The following is an 18,608-nucleotide window of genomic DNA, read 5'->3' on the forward strand; positions in this document are numbered from 1 at the left end:
TAATGGTTAGTGCCAAATCCCTCTGTCTGCAAAGACCAGGCACATCAGTCAAGGTAGCAGATCCCTACATCCATCCATGCACATCACAGGCTGAAGGAGAGCACTGATACCTCTTCTGCCCAAGCAGTTGGCTGCAGTTCATTATTTTTATCTAGACACACTCACTGCCAGGGCGTAGGAGCACTCATATTTTAGAGACGCTACAATGGTGTAAGTCTTGTCCAGGAGAAAGGAAGCGTAGACGGAGTGTCACCCTCATCTTGAGGCTCTGGAGCTGTCTTTACCATCATCCTAAGCTCAGGGTGCTGACTATCCTGTGCAGTCTTCTCCTACCTCATGTCAGTGGTGCCCCACTGCACAGCAAAGTATTTAAAGGGTTCGTGTGACCAGAAAAACAGAGCATGTGATGGACAACAACTCAGTAACCTACTGGTTATGGCAACCAGGTGTGATTTTGATTGTCTTAGGGAAGAACTATAAACCTTCAAATTTCTGGGCAAGTGTTCTGACTGTATCATTTTAAAAGCCATAAGCAGCATCATCTCCTTTACTACCTTATCCACTGGAAACATCTTAAAGAAAACCAGTATATTTCATTAAGGTCTATTTCTGCTGCTAAGTGACAGCATCCAGCATTGACTACAGCAAGTCTAGATAGGATGCACAAAAGCAAATTCGTGCCATCTGAGACAAAAAGGGAGCTGCCTTATACATTTAGGCATTCCTAAAATCAGGCAGAATGTCCATGATTTATTTATTTATTTATTTTTCAATCAGTGTGTTGGTCTTCAATGTATAATACTGGCTCAAAACCTCAGTATAGGCATATAACTTCCTCTGTACCAATCCCATAAAGTTGTTTTAACAACTTTGAAGAGATTTCTCCTGATAACTATTAGATTGCAGAGCAGGAAAAAGGATTTGGCTAATAACTTTTCATTTTGTTCATTACAGCCACTTCCACAGCAGCCAATTGTGATGTTAAAATTAGAACTGCAATTTTATATATGGTGATTAAACATAGCGAGCAGTTGCAGTAAGATGAAAGACAGACACAATTTCAGAAATACCTGGTAAACACACATGCTCTGAGAACATCAATGGTTTTTCAGAGTAATGGAATACAAAGTTAGGCTCTGAAGCTTGCTGTACAGCAGACAGGGAGAGTTAAGTGCCTTAGGATGGGACTCAAACACATCAGGCGTGCTGGCCATGGAAGTGGTTAGAGCTAGAGCAATGAGCCATTCCAAGCAGAGGAGTGCATCTGAAATCCCACCCTCGGCAGGGCTTGGGCAGCAGGCTTTGTAACTCCATGCTCGTGGGGACCAAAGCACACTCTGAAAACGCATACACTTCATTCTTTTTCACTCTTCTGTTTTCAGGTAAATTTGAAAGGTGGGTATGCTTACTATTCCATAAAAATACTGGTTAGAGCACCCAAAGAGAAGTGGGAACCCATCCCTCTCTTCAGTGACGCAGGTACTCACACAGAGCATAGTTATATCAGTAATCACCAAACAAGAAGCTGCGACAGTACCACTTCCAATCCATAAACATTAATTCCACCAGGGTGAGCACTGCGCTAGGACCATTTGAGACAGTTCACTGCACATTTGATGTTTTGTGGCAAGGCAGAATTGCCTCCCTCAAAGGCCAAAAGCAAAGGAGCTACAAACCCAGAAATCATTATATTGGCCCCAGTAATCTTGACAACAATTCAGAAAAGTTACATTTGTTTTGAACTTCCTCCTGATTTTTTTAATAATGACTGTAGAAATTGCAGTCTCAAATACTGGCAAACTCACAAGCAGTATTAGCTGGTACCGGAGCCCTCCTGACAGAAGCAAGTATGCCATGGAGGCCCTTGTGGTTGACTACCGAGAAGACAATGAAGAATGACAGACATTTACACTCTGAAGCAGCACAGGATCAAGTGTAAAGTCTGATGACAACTTTATGAGATGAATGCTGGGACTGGTCCTCGAAGTATCCTCAGACAGTGGGGTTACCAAAACTCATTTCATACATAGACAATTCTGAAACTCTGAGGAATGCACGTGGTCCACATTCATTATTTGTCTAGCGAGCTGAGGCATTAATGTTACACTTAAGGGTGAGGTTTGCTTTCTGGGACCATACATCTTACAAATTCAGCTTTTGGGGAACACATTCAGGTAGGATTTATTATAGTCTCTGGACAGACTGCTAAGACTTCCAAAGTAGTGCTCTCAATCCACTTATTCTCCGATTTACTGCAGAGTGCCCACTTCCCTTTACAAGTACGCTATGAATGTCATTTTCTGTGTGAATTAATTTGTGACTGGAGACACAAGCTGTCTTTCCAAGGTGATTATAATACTATAATAATCTGTCTGTAAAACAGTGGAATATTGGGCAACAACATTTAAAGTTTCATTTTCCTGGTTCACATAACCAGTTAGACCATTGAACTAACTATGAAACTACCCCCTGTTGGTTCATCTGCAGTAATAAATGTGGACTTCTGGACATAAAAATAAATGTCTACTGTTCAAACAAGCAGTCTGCAAGCTATGACTAATTGGCAACATGTTGCCTTGTGAGTTCTCCTAGCACTGCTTGTGGCAACAGGAAAATGAAAAGTCAAGGATGAGGCTAACAGAAAGAGCAAACCATAGAATTATTTGTACAAAGATTATTACTCACTTCTGTTGCCTTCTCTTTTAATGATTTAAATTGGGGGAAAAAAAAAAAAAAAAACAAACCAAAAAACCACACCAACAAAAATCACCACCTTCTTTACCTTCTTTTAAGGCAACATAAGTAGCGGAATGACAAATCTCTTGCTGTGGTCTAGCCATTAGGCAGCAAATAGGAGACAAGTCAAGCCAGCACAAGTACATTTGTTATGAGGGAAGATTTGTGTTATAACTGAGGATATCCCTCATGCAACCTTGAGTACAGTTTATGCATAAGGTGACTCTATGATAATTATAGCTGCAAAAAAAGTAGCCTGAGGTGTTGATCAATAGAGGTGGATGTGTCAAGCCATGAAACTCGGGGCCCCATAGTTGCAACTTTCTGCCCTTTGCTCTAAAAAAGGAAACATAAAAGGAACAATTTTCTGCATTTTCTCTCTTCTTCCCACGCCAAAACGAGCATAAAGACAGGAGTTTATCACATCGTCAGAAAGACTCCCAAAAGCAAGGACAAAATCACATTGGTCACAAGAGTTTTCACACTGACTACTCAAATAACTCATTATCAACATTAATGTTAACATCATTAAGTATTATCAGCAACTGTAACGTTACTGAATTTTAGTAGCTGAGACACAAGGATTTGAAAAAATTGCATGAAATTTGCTAGGTAAAAATTGCTCCTTAAAGTTCTGTCTTTGTAGCCAATTTTTTTCTAAACTGGTCTGATTACTCTCCATAATCTATAATTCTGACCTCCTGTATCAATAGCCACAAATAACGACAGGATCTTTATATAACAGGAAGCTATTCTGATCTGTTCTTCTTTTTCAGATTTGCAAATCAGGTATTTTTTAACTTCTCATAAGCAAGCAGAATAATGCAAGGCAGGTGAAGGGCAAAAACAATCAGAGAGCAAAAAGTCACAGGAAAAAATTTCATAGCAGACTGCTTATGAAGCACCCACCTACGCACGTCAGCCACGTTTCTGAATGAGAATTAATCCTGATGCAATGTAAGAGAACGCAACTACATGTGTCTGAAACATAACAGTGCCCCATCAGCAAGAGACTGAGCCATAAAAAAGACTGAAGACAGTTTTAGATAATTCTAAATATATATATATATGTCTGTGTATACATATATATGTAGGTACACACCAGAGAGAATCCACACCTTAGTGTCTGTACCTGCTTTTATTATTTAATTTTCATTTTGTTAGTAAGAGCTAAACATAATACTGATCTTCTCTATTGCTTGCTCAGTCACTCTGCTCTTCTCAGTAGCATTCAGAGCCTTCAAAAGACAATCAATAAAAGTCTGCTTACCTAAGCAAATCTTTGGACTGATTGTTTAAATTAAACAAGGGCCATTAGAAAAATAATTTCTTTGGCATGAGTGTGTCTTTATAGCAAAAAAAACCCAAAACATTATTATCAATGCTGCAAGTCTATCCTACTTTCCCAGAACCGATCCTTTCCTTGCAACTACAGATGTTCTTAAACAGAATAGTAGATCCAGTTTGGGAGTTTGTTGGTTCATTAACCAACATTTCAAGCTACTCACCTCCTAAAAATGAATGAAACCATGGCAAGACAAGAAATCAAAGTATATCTGGATTTGCAACTACAGTTAGGAATTACAATACAGAGAGCAAAGAAGAGATTCTCAAAGACTGGAAAGGTGCAATTGTGGAACTATTTTTCAGTTTAAAAAATAATAATAAAAAAAATGTTTAGACTTAGTTACTTGAGCTTTGTATAGCTATAAGTCTTGAACGTGACAAGAAGGAAAAGGAAATGCCTCATTAGAAGCCTATGCTTAAGAACTGTGCAATATGTTCCTTGGACCAAACCTTCTTACTCGAACTAAAGATTGTTTCAGCAGCAATTTTGTATGCATTTATTAGTGCTTTTCCTGGAGGCTCTAAAGCTACAGTGATCATATCTATTTTCCCTGACAGAAAAGTTCACTTCAAGTGCAATTAAAAGACACTTTAAGTTCAATTAAAACATAACTATACCTTGTTTTATAGGCCTTATTTTTCTCCAATTGTGTTAACACTTAACTGATTCCTTGAGAAAGCGTGCAACAAGATCTACAAGTCCCCAGGAACTGCTCTAGAGGTATGGAGAACTGAGAATGCCAAGAATGAAGACGGATGCCGTACTGATTGTAACAGTAGATGAATCACATACCAAGAACACTACAGTGCACTTGAAAATCAGGCCCTTAGAAAAGCTGCCATTACATGAGGATTTGTACTTCAGCGCTTACTTTTCTATAAACGCATCAGCAATGTATTACTTCTTCAATGGAGCGTAATTAAGCTTTTTCTGGTTTAAAAGGCCAATAAATATTTTATTTCCATTTTAGAATTATGTCAAGGTGTTTTCTTTTTGCAACTGCTTGGTTTATGAGTTCGTTCTTCAATCTATGCCCAGGAGCTGCTGTTGCTGAATTTGTATGAATTATGCTATCCCTCAAAATAAGTAATTAAGTAACTGCTGCCACAACTGCATTCGGGTGGAAGCAGGTTAATTTACCATATAAGAAAGATTTCCTTGTCCTATAATAGGACAGCAACATGAAGAAAAACATCACATTAAGAGAGAATGAAAGGAAGAACTGGATTTAAGATTGTGAGAGTAATAGTATGAAGCAACAAATTTTAATCGCACCAATTTTACCTTGACTTAGTTGTATTTACCTTCTTACTGTGGCCACGTTTGTACATTCCAAGGACGGCAGCAGCTATGGCAGAGGGTGCTTTTAACCTCATATAGGGCCACCCAATCGAGGCTGGTCAAAGGGACTGGAGAGAAAACAATCCTAGGGCTTTCCAAGGTGGATGCTGAGAAACAGGCCACCAAGCTGGTCTTGTACAACACACTCAATGCTGCCTTTCAGAAACAAATTAAAGCAGTCACTCTGGCAAACAGCACACCAAAATAACCAACTCCAGCTTCACAGAAATTATAGGTATGGTGAAAATAATCAGAAGGATGATACTTGGGGAACTGGTGGCAAAAGAAGCTTGAAACCAACTTTCTAGGATATCTGAAATGTTTCAATAGTCACAGAAATACAATACAATAATCTGAACATGTTGAAGTAAATTAATAACAATTGCCGAGAACCAGACAAGAAGTGACAAAGTTATCATATTTTCAGTGCAGCTTTCGATCAATAACCTTTAAAGGAGAAAAATCATATACAGATGGGCAACCAATTAGCATCTGATTTCCCTGAGCTAGCTTTCAAATAAAAACACATAAAAACAAGATTTGTGTAAAGTCAGGCACAGGGAAAAATGCAAACAGGAGCTCAAAATTCAGTGCTGCAATTGCCCAGAAACTGTAATAATATTCCCACCTAACAATGGGACACTTCAAGCCAGGTTTGTGGGTCACAGAGTCATGAAAGTAATGGGATTAAAGAACCAAAGGATGATTCTTTGGGCTGGCAGAGCTGTGAATAGAATCAAAGTTTATCATTAATGGGGTGTTCATGTCACACAGGTATATCCCCATGGATTGCATGACATCTCCCAGAGGAAGTCAAGAGGAGACACTCTGACCAGCTATGGGCTAGAAGGAAATTTAGCAGCACTACTGTCCAGTGGGTTGGACCATACAGAAAACACACGTCAGACAGGGTACTAGAAAACATGTCATAAAAAAAATAATATCTCAAATCTGAGAAAAGAAAAAAAAAATAAAAATCAGTGTATATCACAATCCTCCTCCTTCAGCGCAGTGAAGATGCCAAACTACAAGTGATTTCCCAAAGAAGCAAACCTTAAATCTATCGTATCAGGACAGGGAGGAAGAGAGAAGGAAGAGATGGCAACCAAAGCTGCCCATCTACTTCTCAAAACCATCTGTAGAAGAAGCAGCAGCAAATAACAGTAAACTAGTTTGAGGGGACATGCTACAACCTTTTGTAGCAGTGAAGGAAGCTGCAGCAATAGCTGCAAGGTGCAATACCGAAACATTTTAGGAACCAAATAAGATTCTACCTGGCAGGTCTACCCTAGCTGAGAGGCTGCAAAAGCCACACAAGAAAAGACTTCAGCCTTCTTTTTCAGAAAATACCAAAAGAGGGGCACAAACCAAAACCAAACAACCAAACCAAACCCCCAAATCCCCAAACATAGAGCCATTATTTATTCTAATAATAAATTGAGATGGATATTGTAAATACCTTAACCCTCACCAATAAACTGTGCTAGAGTTAAAACTCAAGGCTCTGTGTTTGGAAAAACATCAATACTTGTATGTTATGCTATGAGTTTGGGGATTTTTTGTTTTTGTTTGGGTTTGGGGGGTTTGTTTGTTTTTATGTATTCTATTTTTCTTCAAGAGACCCTTCAGATTCAAGGGAGAAGTATAAGCATTTGTTCAGAATTAAATATGTTTTCCCAAACCCAAAGCATGCTGCAAGGGAAAGTGACACCCTTGCCTTTCCAGTCTGGGTCTGTTCCCTAGACCATCACTCATTCATTCCATATTATTGATCCAACACTAAACAGAAGTGAATAAGTGATTATGGAAAAACAGCTAAGAACAACAAAAATAATTAAAAAAAAGATTATTTTTTCTGTCAGAACACGCAAATCATCGTTAGAATAAATATGCAGGTTCAAACTTCAACAGCTTTGACCTAACTCTAGAGCCGTATTAAAATACCTTTATTCACACTTTATGTAATGAACTGAACTTGCTGACGTTAGATCAAAGGCAAAAACTAGCGTGTATACTGCAGCTTGCTGTTTTCTCCAACAGTAGAAATACAAGACAAACAAGATGAAAAAGAACAGCTAATCATATTTAAATAAAGTGAATACTGGATAGAAGCCAATTTCAAACCAAGGGAAAGCTGGGTTAAGCCAACTCGTCTCACTATAAATCAATTTCATACATTTAAGCAGAAGGCAGAAAGAAGAGAAAAGGAAGGTCCTACTAAATTTTGCAGTGCATTTGGAATACAGGATGTGCATTTCTTCCCATAGCTTAGCCTGGACATTCTCTGAAATTTTCAATTTAAACTTTGTGGACCAAATTTCTGCTATTAACAGCAATGTAATGCTAATGTCTCCCCTGGGGTACAACTAAAATAATGCACTGGGAATCAGGGTGAGCGTTTTCATCACTATGAAAGAACTTCTACCACTAAATTCATTCTTCTGCCCTAGACTAGTCTCCCCTGGTGCATTGCAACATTCATTTGTCTAAGTTTAAGGGTGAATATAGAACTAACTTTCCATGTCTAAGTCTGCTCTACATTGTGCATGTATGCATCCGTCCCCACACAGAGAGACACGGTCTAATTAGGAGGCATGGTACCGCTGCTCTGTTTCAACTCCCCATGCATTTTCTTCCCCAGCAGCAGCCACAGAGCTTCAGGAGGGCCACATCAATAACAGCAGAGCTCCTGCTGGCAGTTTGTATCAAGGGGAGTATTTGCAGAACTAAAAGGTCTGTATCCCTGCAAATTCACCAGAGCTTCTCTCAAATGAGGAGAGACTTCACATGAAATTCTGCCTGAAGGTCAGTCCTGCTGTGTTTTCTTCCTGTTCAGGAGCTCCCTGGGCATTCCTACGGTGAAGTGAGCAAAACTTCCTTACATGCTCAGCTAACTCCCAAAAGCCAGTCCAGAATGTCATCAGGTTTGCACCTTAAATAATAAGACCTCAAGAGGTGTTTCCCCTCACACACTTTGCCTATTAAAAGTACAACACAAGTACAGAAAGTCTGTAAAATCCCTCCAATCCCAGGAGATAAAATAGGAAAGCAAAGGGTAATGGAAAAAATAAAGAAAAAAGATGATGATGGTGAATTGTGGGCCAAGAAGCTGAAGACTCTAGTGGTGCAATGGGTCACATTCGAGTGGGAGAAAGGCCTGTTCCAGTGGGACCGCCTGCATCTCATAGATAGAAGCAGCTAATCTTCTTAGCCAAAGACTAGTTTAAATGCCCTTTTCATTGCTCAAACTAATAATACATGGAAATTGTGCAGTGAAGGAAAAAGTAGCACAAACTCACTGTACTGGAACAAACTTGACAAGGAATGTTAAAAAAAAAAAAAAGACAAAAAACCCACCCACACCACAATAAACCAACACGCATTTTTTATCAAATGTTGATGTGCCTGTGTCAGAGGTCTGGGTAACAAGCATAAGGATTTAGAAAATTCAGATATTAACAGGAAGAAATTTGACTCAGTGGCCAGTATAGAAATCTCTGTGATGACTTGCTTTACTTAGGTGTTAAAAAACATCAGTTATAACCTGCACATAGCTGTGAAATTTTGTATTAACATGAATTTTGATGAGTAACAGAGCCAGCTAATAAAGCCCAGTTTCGTATAGATACATGTATCCTAGGCTTCTTTGTATACACAAACACACACCTCAGCTCCCACTTCATGTCCTTCTGGACTTCACCCCTCCTCTGCATTTTCTCAACTTTCTTTCTGCTGCTTTTTTAACTCTTTTCTCAATGCAGTCAGTCCCCTTCCCATATACAGCAGCTGGACAAGGAGCCCCACATGTCATAGCTGGCTCGAAGTTCTCTGTGGTCACGCTGCAGCCTCTCCTTCGTTCATCTGGATCCCCCTCCTCAGCAGCTCATTTCCACAGAAATGTATAGAAGCTAATAATCTTTGGCAAATCCTTTGTTAAAATTCGGTTGCAATTGGCCAGCGGTGAGAAATTATTAGGAGGAGCTGACAATGCAATCACACCAGCCTTGTTTCAAAAGGAAATGAAAGGCTAGAAACATCACTGATTTTCTTGAACACCAGCAGTCTTTCTGGTAATTCAGAGATGGGATCTTGAATACCTATGGATCACTGGGATAATAAAACAAATCTCAGGGTAGACTCTTTAACACTCAACTACACAAGCTGGAGAACTACAGGAGTTTCCACTTTCTAACACGTGAAATTGCCCTATATTTATATGCCCACAAAGCGAGTAATACATCATGATTAGGGTACCTATAATTATCTTAGAAAACTTTCCAACATGAGATGCCAAATTCAAAACAAGGTTTCTCTGTTTTGAATGTCATTACGATCTAATCGCTGGATCACCCCTATCAGTTACTTGCCTAGAAGCCTGCAGTTATGACTAGATTATATGAAATACATAGAAACAGAGGATATTCCAGGGAAGCACTAACATTTATACTTTGTTTCTGGCAGAGGCTTATTTCCAGAGTTAAAGGAAATTGTAAATGAACAGGCTGTAAGATAATGTAAAATCCACAATGAAAGAAAAAGACAAATCTCCAAAATGGAGAAAGAGTTCCACAAATTAAGAGACACGACCAGTTTGATCAAAATCCTCATCCTGGTTAAATTTTTATGTTAATATGGCAATCGGGAAAAGCAAGAGATGAGAACAGAAAATACGAGAAACCACAATCTATACAAATTAGATGCTTCTGCCACTGTAACAAATTCAGATGGAGAAGTAAATAGTTGATGGATGTTCTGAAATAGAAAGGAAAGACTGAACTGCAAACCGTCTCCTCGGTTTTGCACTATCCAGATGCTAGCAAGAATGCATCAGTGTACTAAATAAAAATATATAACTGGTCTTTTGCAATATATTGTAGATACTAGTAATGATTCTTCTTGAATACACATTGAAAGGGAATGGGGGTAAGACAAATCTGGAAGAATCTGACACTGAAATATTCCCCCTACAGCACAGCCACTTCCCAGTATTATACCTTCATGCCTTTATGACCCGCTGTCAGATGCACAGTATATTATTGACACTTTTTAACCAACACACCAAAGGTTCAAAATAATTCCACACCACAGACTGGAGAACAAAGCCACATGTGCAGCCTCCAGCCCATGCTCAGACTGTCACTCAACAAAGAGAGGACTGCTGGCACACAGAGATTACTCCCAGGGAAGCTTTTCACTTGAGAATCTAAGGAATGGGTGTCTGCATCTGTCCTACTGAGAACGTGTGTTCAGAAAACAGTTTGCAGGTTGTGTCACCTGGCATACTTCAGTGAAAATCCTTAGGGATGACATGAGTGTTTGCAGACTAAACCAACTTGCTCTTTCCACAGATACAAAATGCTCCATTAAAAAAAAAAAAAAAAAAAATCATTAATTTTGTTACAGTAAGAGATAATTAAATCAGCCAGCAGCTGAAAGCAGCCAATTGAGAACAGAATCTCCCTTTCAGTGGCTCATCATAAGTAAATCAAAATTTGCCAAGATGAGGGAGGAAAAGTACCCTCTGTTAAGTTATGGTACAGAAATAAGGCAAGTCACCTTCAGACTGAGACTCTTCTCAACCTCTGATAGTCTTCCCTATTTCACATTTTTGCAGGCCATCAGTGACTTGGATTAACCAGTTAAGTCAAAAAGACAGTATCGTTACCAACTGCATACGGTAAGGAGAGTAGAGACTGAAACTGCCTTGCAAAAATTGATTTCATTTTTCCCCCCTCTCATCACTACTATAATGTTGCCTGAGTAGCAAATGAAACATGATAATTTCCAGCACATTCGTACTCTACTTTTTATTTCGTTGTTTGGTTTGAGGGACTTTTTACTTAGAGAATAGGGAACAGGCAGAAAAGAAAAATTCCTCCAAACAGAGGAAAAGCGGTCACCCAGAAACTTGGAATTCGGGCCTAAAAGGCTCTTAGAAAAGCTTTGCAGGCAGCCAGACTCAGAATGGATTTGACAAGGAAACTAATTTTTCAGTGTTATATTCTGTTACTCTCCTTTTCTTCCCTATTCCTCACAGTACTCTCAGTATCATCCTGCATTTCTCTTGCATGGAAAACAGTCATCACTTTGCTCAACCACATGACAACTGTGTAAATCAAATCAATTATTCCTGCTAGGGGTAAGAGCTCTCTTTTTATGACCCCTGTATAGGGACTGAGTGATGGAGACAGACATCCAAATGTAAATCCTCTATTCAATAGTACAATGTCAGGTTAGTTTTTGTCTATTTGCTGTTTTCTCTCTTTTTGACTGCAACATAAAATGACTTCATCATGATCACAAATTCATATAACTATGTGAGTTTGCTGTGATTCCTTGAGGTGAAGTTTCAAGTTTTGAGGGAGGACAGTCTTGTATTTTATCAGGCTGAATATTATTGCTCTGCTTCCAAGAACTACAGATTTTTATCTCTTCCTTCAAGTTACGCTTTTAATCAAAGACGCTTATGACAGTGGATCCTGAGGAGTGGAAGGATTTCTACTCTGTTTCCCCACTATCCTATACATGCTACGTCTCCTGATTTGCAGATACACATATTGCTGTCACTGTATGACATAACACTTTCACAAACTGTATTTAGACTGTTGCCGTTGCTGCTATACCATCCGCTAAGGCTCGCCACACTTCCCAGCCACACTGTCATTTGTGTTCTTTCACCATTCAGTCAATCAATATCTAAAAACCTGACACGAAGTGGAGTTATGCCATGTGAGGATTTATCTAGTGCCTGCAGGATACTAAGCCCAAGCAGCAGAGAATCCCTCGATGTACTGATATCATTAATAATTTTTAAGGCTGAGTCACAGCTGTAGTGGTTAAATACAAAGAAACGGGCGCTGTCTGGTAGCAATGCTTCATATCATTCTATAAGTTAACACATATATTGACAAATTCAGGCATTTAAAAGCATATAGAAGCTTTCTAATTGCCCTTCCTTACTGTCTGAGCAACTTCATTAACAAACTGATTTTCAGACTTTAGCAGGTAGAACTTGACTGCAAATGAAAAGGATTTAGCACAATGAAATCCAACTCCCAACTCCCTAAAATATCTGACATCATCTGGAAGTTCCATGCTACAAATTCAAAAAAAACAGAGCTCCAGCCAAATACTTCATTATAGGCCATGGACTAAGCCATTTTTAAGAGAAAGAGTAAAATGATAGTTTCAAGCTTTCTGTTGCTTTCTCCGTTCTCCCCAGAGACACACTATTATTTTGTTTCCATAGGAGAACTGATGTTTTTCACATCAGAAAAAATCCTGAAGCATAAGGAAAAAAAAAGATCTGATATGACAAGCGTTGCAAACACAGTTAACAAGCTACTTTAATTATCCTCCTAAGATTTTCCCATTTGTACTCTGATCATCATCTTCTTCACAAACTTAATTATCCCTCATTTGTTCATTCTGCACTAATCTCAGTGAGTATCCCAGGTGGAAAAGAGGAGTCTGTTCGTAACTGAAACCTCAGGTAATTGTTAAATATTATTATTTTTTTATTTTGCTGTAGTATGTTTTGTTTATTTTGATAAAAAACGATGGGCAATATGGGTATTGAGTAGGAAGCCAGGGCATTTCCACATCTGAAAAGCAAAACTAGCTGGCTACCTTGCATGAACAGCCATCAGTCCAAAGATCATCACTGGACAGATGACTGAAGAAATGAAGAAAATCATGCTGTTATCAGATGCATTTTAAAGATTAGCATTAATAAATTCTGATTCCTCAGCAGAGGGAACCTTTCCACAAACCTGACCTTTGAGAAACTCAGAAAGAAGAACAGCTGGGAATAAGCATGCTTTGTGAGTCAAATACTGAGATACGTACCCAGTTACCAGTTAAAATTTATGCACTTCCAACACATTTAAAGTCAATAGGAATTATTGCATTATGACTGAGTAGAGACCAAGTAAAGACCCCAGTGTACCATAATTTAAAGCCTGATGAGTTGTTTCCTCTAACTTTGGATAAGTCCTAGATTTGCTCACCTACCATGACTGAACTTCATTTCATTTAGGTTGTTTTTTGAGATACATTAAATTAACTTTATATAATTAATCTACTGAGACACATGACTGCTGCCCCATACCGAGAAGCATTTTGAGCACAATGCCAAGCCTTAAAATCTAGTACTACATAAAAGTAACTGTTCTTCTTTACACTTAACTTCACTGACCTTCAAAACTGGGATATACTAATTACACAAAATGTTAAGCTCGAAAAGCATCAAATACTAAGTTTCTAAATTTAAAAAAATGATACAGAGATACATGATAGTCATCACTTGAATATATTCCATTCCATGCCTTACCTGCACCAAATTCCATCCCTTTAGAGATTCAGCAATGATAGAAGTAACTGTTGCACATACGCCACCGAAAACCATCAGATGATTAGGTCCATATTTTATTGCATCATAGAAGGCTTTGAGTCCTTTTGCATTGTCACACTGGAAAAAAAAAAAAAAAGCAATATTCAACATCACAAATAACATAACTAACTAAGAAATAAACTACTGGGCAGGAAAAAATAATAAATAAAAAATCAGGAGTTGCATTGCTGTAAAAATTGTGCAATATATAGCATCTTAAGACCCAAACATGAAGAACTGGAGCATTCTGTTCCGGACCCCTAATGTGCTGTAGCAAAAGAACAAGAAAACCCCTCCTTACATCTTTCAAAACCCCTTGTGTCTTCCTTCCAAGACAAAGTTGCAACATCTAAATTTTGGTACCACCATTTGACAAAGAATAAAAAAGACCCAACAGAAAATTATTTGCTGAAACCTCTTCTACATTCAGAGCTACCATTTCTCAAAGCAAAATTTGGAATGTAACACCAGATGTCAGCAGGACTTGCATAGTTGGAGGAAAGTTTGACACTACTCCTGGTCTCTGTAAAGAAAGTTCTGTCTCTAATGAAGGTTTCCAAGTAACCTCTCCTTAAGTAGCATTCTAGGCAAACATATATAGTAGACATCCTGTTCTAAGGAGAACACAGTCTTCAAAAAATATCAAAAGAATATTCTTTTAAAGTACTAAGAATTAAGCGTTCTGCTTTTATAGCTCACCCTGCTTTGAACAGAAGACTGGACTAAATGACCTTCTGAGGTCCCTTCTAACCTGACTTGTTCTGAGCTTCCCTGATAATTAGTTTGATCATTATTATGGTAAAATTCTTTACACCCGAGAACTGAGACCAGGACTGAAAACTAAGAAATAAAGGGTGATGCTAGTGAGTATTGCAAAAGATATATCAGTCCTTAAACAGAGCAGTATTAATCATTCATAACAACATACGTAGTCACGGCTTAATTCCTGAGCTTGCAGCAGAGTATTAATAAATTATGTACCTGAAGTTAAGAATTTGATTCCAAACCATGCTGGAAGTCAGGAGTGCCAAAAGGTTATAATGGGAGCTGCCACTGCTCCACTAGCAGCCACTTCTTTATCTCCCTTTTTGAAAAAAAAAAATCTGTCCCCTTTTGCCTCCTCTACAAAGTCTTCTGCAAATATAGTCTTTATAAGAACTATCATACACCAGCCTCCAATATTTCATTATGACAATTCAATAAAACAGTTCATTTACTATCAGCATCCAAGTAGCAATTGTATTGTGTTCTGTAGAGAGAATAAAGATTTTGACTAAGAAGTTTGCAAGCTTATATTAATCTCCTTACAGAATTAATATGCTAAAAGAAAAATTATTCTATTTGCATTCTATCTGCAAGAATAGAATTATTGCTCACACTTATTCAAATGGATACAGATTTTTACTGCATAGACTTTTTAAAAATTGCATAACACAGCACAACATTTTCCATCTTATTACAGGAAAGAAAAAAAAACCCTAAACATTCAGTATGGCAGAGGCTCCCTTGTCAGTTTGACAGATTGGTGGCGAACTCACATTGTAGAGGAATTAAGATTGTGATTACTGGAATAAGCAGCGTCCTCCCTTCTTACTCCTCCAACCCCAAGTGAAAGACCAGTTTATTCCAAGTGCAACTAGAAGGCTCAGCTACTTCTTAACTTTTATAAGCAGCCAAGGACACTAGAGCTTTGAGTATCTGAACTTAACTGACATATATCCAAGTCTTTGCCCTCATCCACTTCACCATTTGAAGCTGCAGGAACAGTGATTGTTGAAGTGGTTTTCATACCAACTTAAAACACAACAATAAAATTATTTGGTTTTTTTTTTTTTTTGCGTTATGTCACGTGTTTTAAATGTATCATTGAGTAACAGTTTAAGAAGAATACAAGTCATATATGAAACAAGGAGGATGCTGATGGTTAAATAACAGTCAGAAGCGGTAACCCATGAAGGGCTATGTGCATAAAAAGTTACGGAGAAAAAAATTCTGCATTCTAAATGATAAAGATCTACAGTCTGTTATCTAAAGTAAAATTCATACTAAAATTCACCCTTACATCACAAAACACTGCTGTGTTTTTAATTAATATCTGCCTACAGATTACTTCTCACTGCAATAGAGTAACCTTAGGCAGTTACAGATCCCAGTAGGTCTATTCGCTGAGAGGTCCAGACTTGCTATTATGATATGGTTTTTTTTTCTTTCTTATCTATTTTATATTTTCATGTTTATGAAGATACTTGCATGACAACAACCCTTTTTCAATCGCACAGCAATTCCCTTGGGAAGGTATGCTGAAAGCTTTATTCGTCTCTCCCAAAGTGAAAGGTTCCCACTGCTAAGAGGTATTACCGATCAATCTAAAGTACGTAGAATAACTTGTGGGTATCTTTTCATTGCAATTCAGTTAAAAGCTTGCCATGTTTTCATCTTTGTACTTTCTCCCTGACTAGTCTCAGCTCACTCTCTTTTAGGCCACCAAAAATAATCACAGGACTCAGCCTGCTCCTTGAGTAAAACTGCCAAAATAGTCCAAATGTCTCAGAGATAAAGAAAAAAACCCAAACATCTTAATACTGTGGCTGGACACAACTGGACAGAAACAAAAGGAAAAATGAGAAAGATGGGAGAAAGCAGACTTTCACATCTGTTTAACGTCACATTTCACAACATATACACAGTGTATAACATTCTTCCCTGCAAGCAACAGAACGGTCTGTCACAAGCATTAAAAAATAAACATTCAGATAAAAATAATAGCCCTACCAAACCAGACAGACAAGCAGTTATAAAAGGTTTCTTCCTGCCTCTAGTCTGAGGAACATATCCTTAGCGAACTCCTGAAGCCCTTTTAACAATTTGACTTTTTCAGAGATGCCAGAAGGCCACCATTGCTGCTCATGACTGTCCATTGCCAAACTCTACATATATAACCTTAAAAGTGGGCAACATTGTTGAAAGACAAGCACAGGCATCACTGAAATTCCCATCATACAACCACCAAATTAGTTCTTGAACTGTTGTCACCAAGTGACTACAAGTAGATCCAGGAGAACCGCCACGCATCAATCTAATTCCAGTACAACAAAAGACTGCATAAGAACCAAAATCCCCATTAAAAAGCAGAGGCTAGAAAGTCCTGGCCACATGTAGATGACAAGAAGATGACTGGCTTATTAATTGGAGCATGACTAACAGCAATGAAGGGGAAAGAATCCCTCATAAAAAGTCACAAACTTAAATGATGAAAAATATCACCCAAAGGAGCCAGCACTGGTTTTGCTACCCAGTTTTGCTCTTTCACCTAAATTGTCATCAACATCTCTGTTCTGCTGGGCTGAACTGCAGCCAGCTCGCTTTCCTCTCATATATATGAAAACAGACAGCCATGCTCTGCTGCTCATCTTGACTGCACATTGAAACACTGAGGATGGTTGCAATACCTTCCATTGGAGAAATGTAGTTTTACCGTAACTGAAATTTCAAATACATGTGATTTGGTACATGCTACAGTTTTCTTCAGAGGAAGGGGCTGAGAACAGCTCACCCCAAACACATTTATTGCGGTGCTTAGTCTCAGCCAAAAGCCAGTAATAAGCCACATATAAATAGCAAACATAGATATTAATGGAATAATTAAATTTATCTCTTCACACACTGACTTGATACAGATTATATGGACAATTCTCAAGGAGAAATACCAGCAAGCCACCAAGCAAAGGTCTGTGAAGGGTCCTACCTCTCACTGTGACAAAGACAGATTAATTCACAGGTGGTACCTGACAAAGGCACCGTTTCTATTTCCAAGGAAACAGAACCACTTAGTTTAATTGAGAAAAATAGCCGGATGAACTGCTGCATAGGAGAAGAGTCAAATGAGTTTGGGGATTGAAGTGTCAAGCTTCCTGAATCCTCTTCAGAGGAGAGGCTGGCAAATAAGAACTATCACCCTCCACCAAGAAAGGGATCTGAACGCATGGGGAGGGAGCACTGCCTGAGCCATAAGGGGTGCACAAGGACAAGAAACCTTTCTGGAGAGAACAGCACAGCAGCTGAATACATGAGCGAGACCTTCTCCGCTGTATCCAAAGGCCCTCTGCAGCTGAGAGAAAGGATGTCCCATGTGAAGGACACACGTCACTGAAGTCAAGAAAAGCAGCAGAACTGACTCCTGAGGGTTGCTGGCTGCCAGGAAGGCTGTCTGGCAGACAGAGAGAGAGATGCCGGGGTGTCTGCTCAAACCCTCAGGGCTGCAAGCGTGACACGGTGCAAATCTTCAGTGTGCAGAATGGAAATTCATATGGGTCCGATACATAAAGCTTTGCTGACTCCTAAAACATTGACAGGTTTGAGTAATTACAGGGCTAGCAGAAGAGCAGATACTTGTAATTTAAGTGATCTCGTTAGATTCGCATAGCACTGAGAACTATTGGGAAGCAATGCACTGGTCAGATGCGCGATTATATTTAGATTTCTAGCTGTTGGATAGCTATGCCCAGCTGTTTCTCAGGTAGCTATACTCTGGCACAACTTTACTCTTCCGAGTAAAAGCAATCCTGAGGAACAATTTTGGTATCTATTGAGCTACTGACTGCTGAGGTTAGGGATCCTTTATGATGACAGGGAATAACCAACTGCTGTCATCTACATAATGAAATATCAAACTTTTTGAAGTGATATGAGAGCTTTCAGCAGCACTCTGCACTGAATATCACTGGAAAAAGAAGCAAGTGCTCATAAATATATGGTGAGACTTCCCTGAACAGAGACAACAGAGGTACAAAG

At 38.7% G+C, this 18,608-nt stretch overlaps 1 protein-coding gene across 1 annotated transcript in view; it reads right to left on the reverse strand.

Moving 5' to 3' along the window:
* Positions 1-18,608, reverse strand: part of GABBR2 (gamma-aminobutyric acid (GABA) B receptor, 2) — a 480,368-nt gene that overhangs the window by 376,316 nt on the left and 85,444 nt on the right. The window contains exon 2 of the mRNA XM_009885919.1: positions 13,758-13,895. Coding sequence (XP_009884221.1) covers positions 13,758-13,895 — 138 coding nt within the window. The remainder of the gene's footprint in view (positions 1-13,757; positions 13,896-18,608) is intronic.

Source organism: Charadrius vociferus, unplaced genomic scaffold (genome assembly GCF_000708025.1).
Source record: "Charadrius vociferus isolate BGI_N301 unplaced genomic scaffold, ASM70802v2 scaffold195, whole genome shotgun sequence".
Taxonomy (NCBI): Eukaryota; Metazoa; Chordata; class Aves; order Charadriiformes; family Charadriidae; genus Charadrius; species Charadrius vociferus.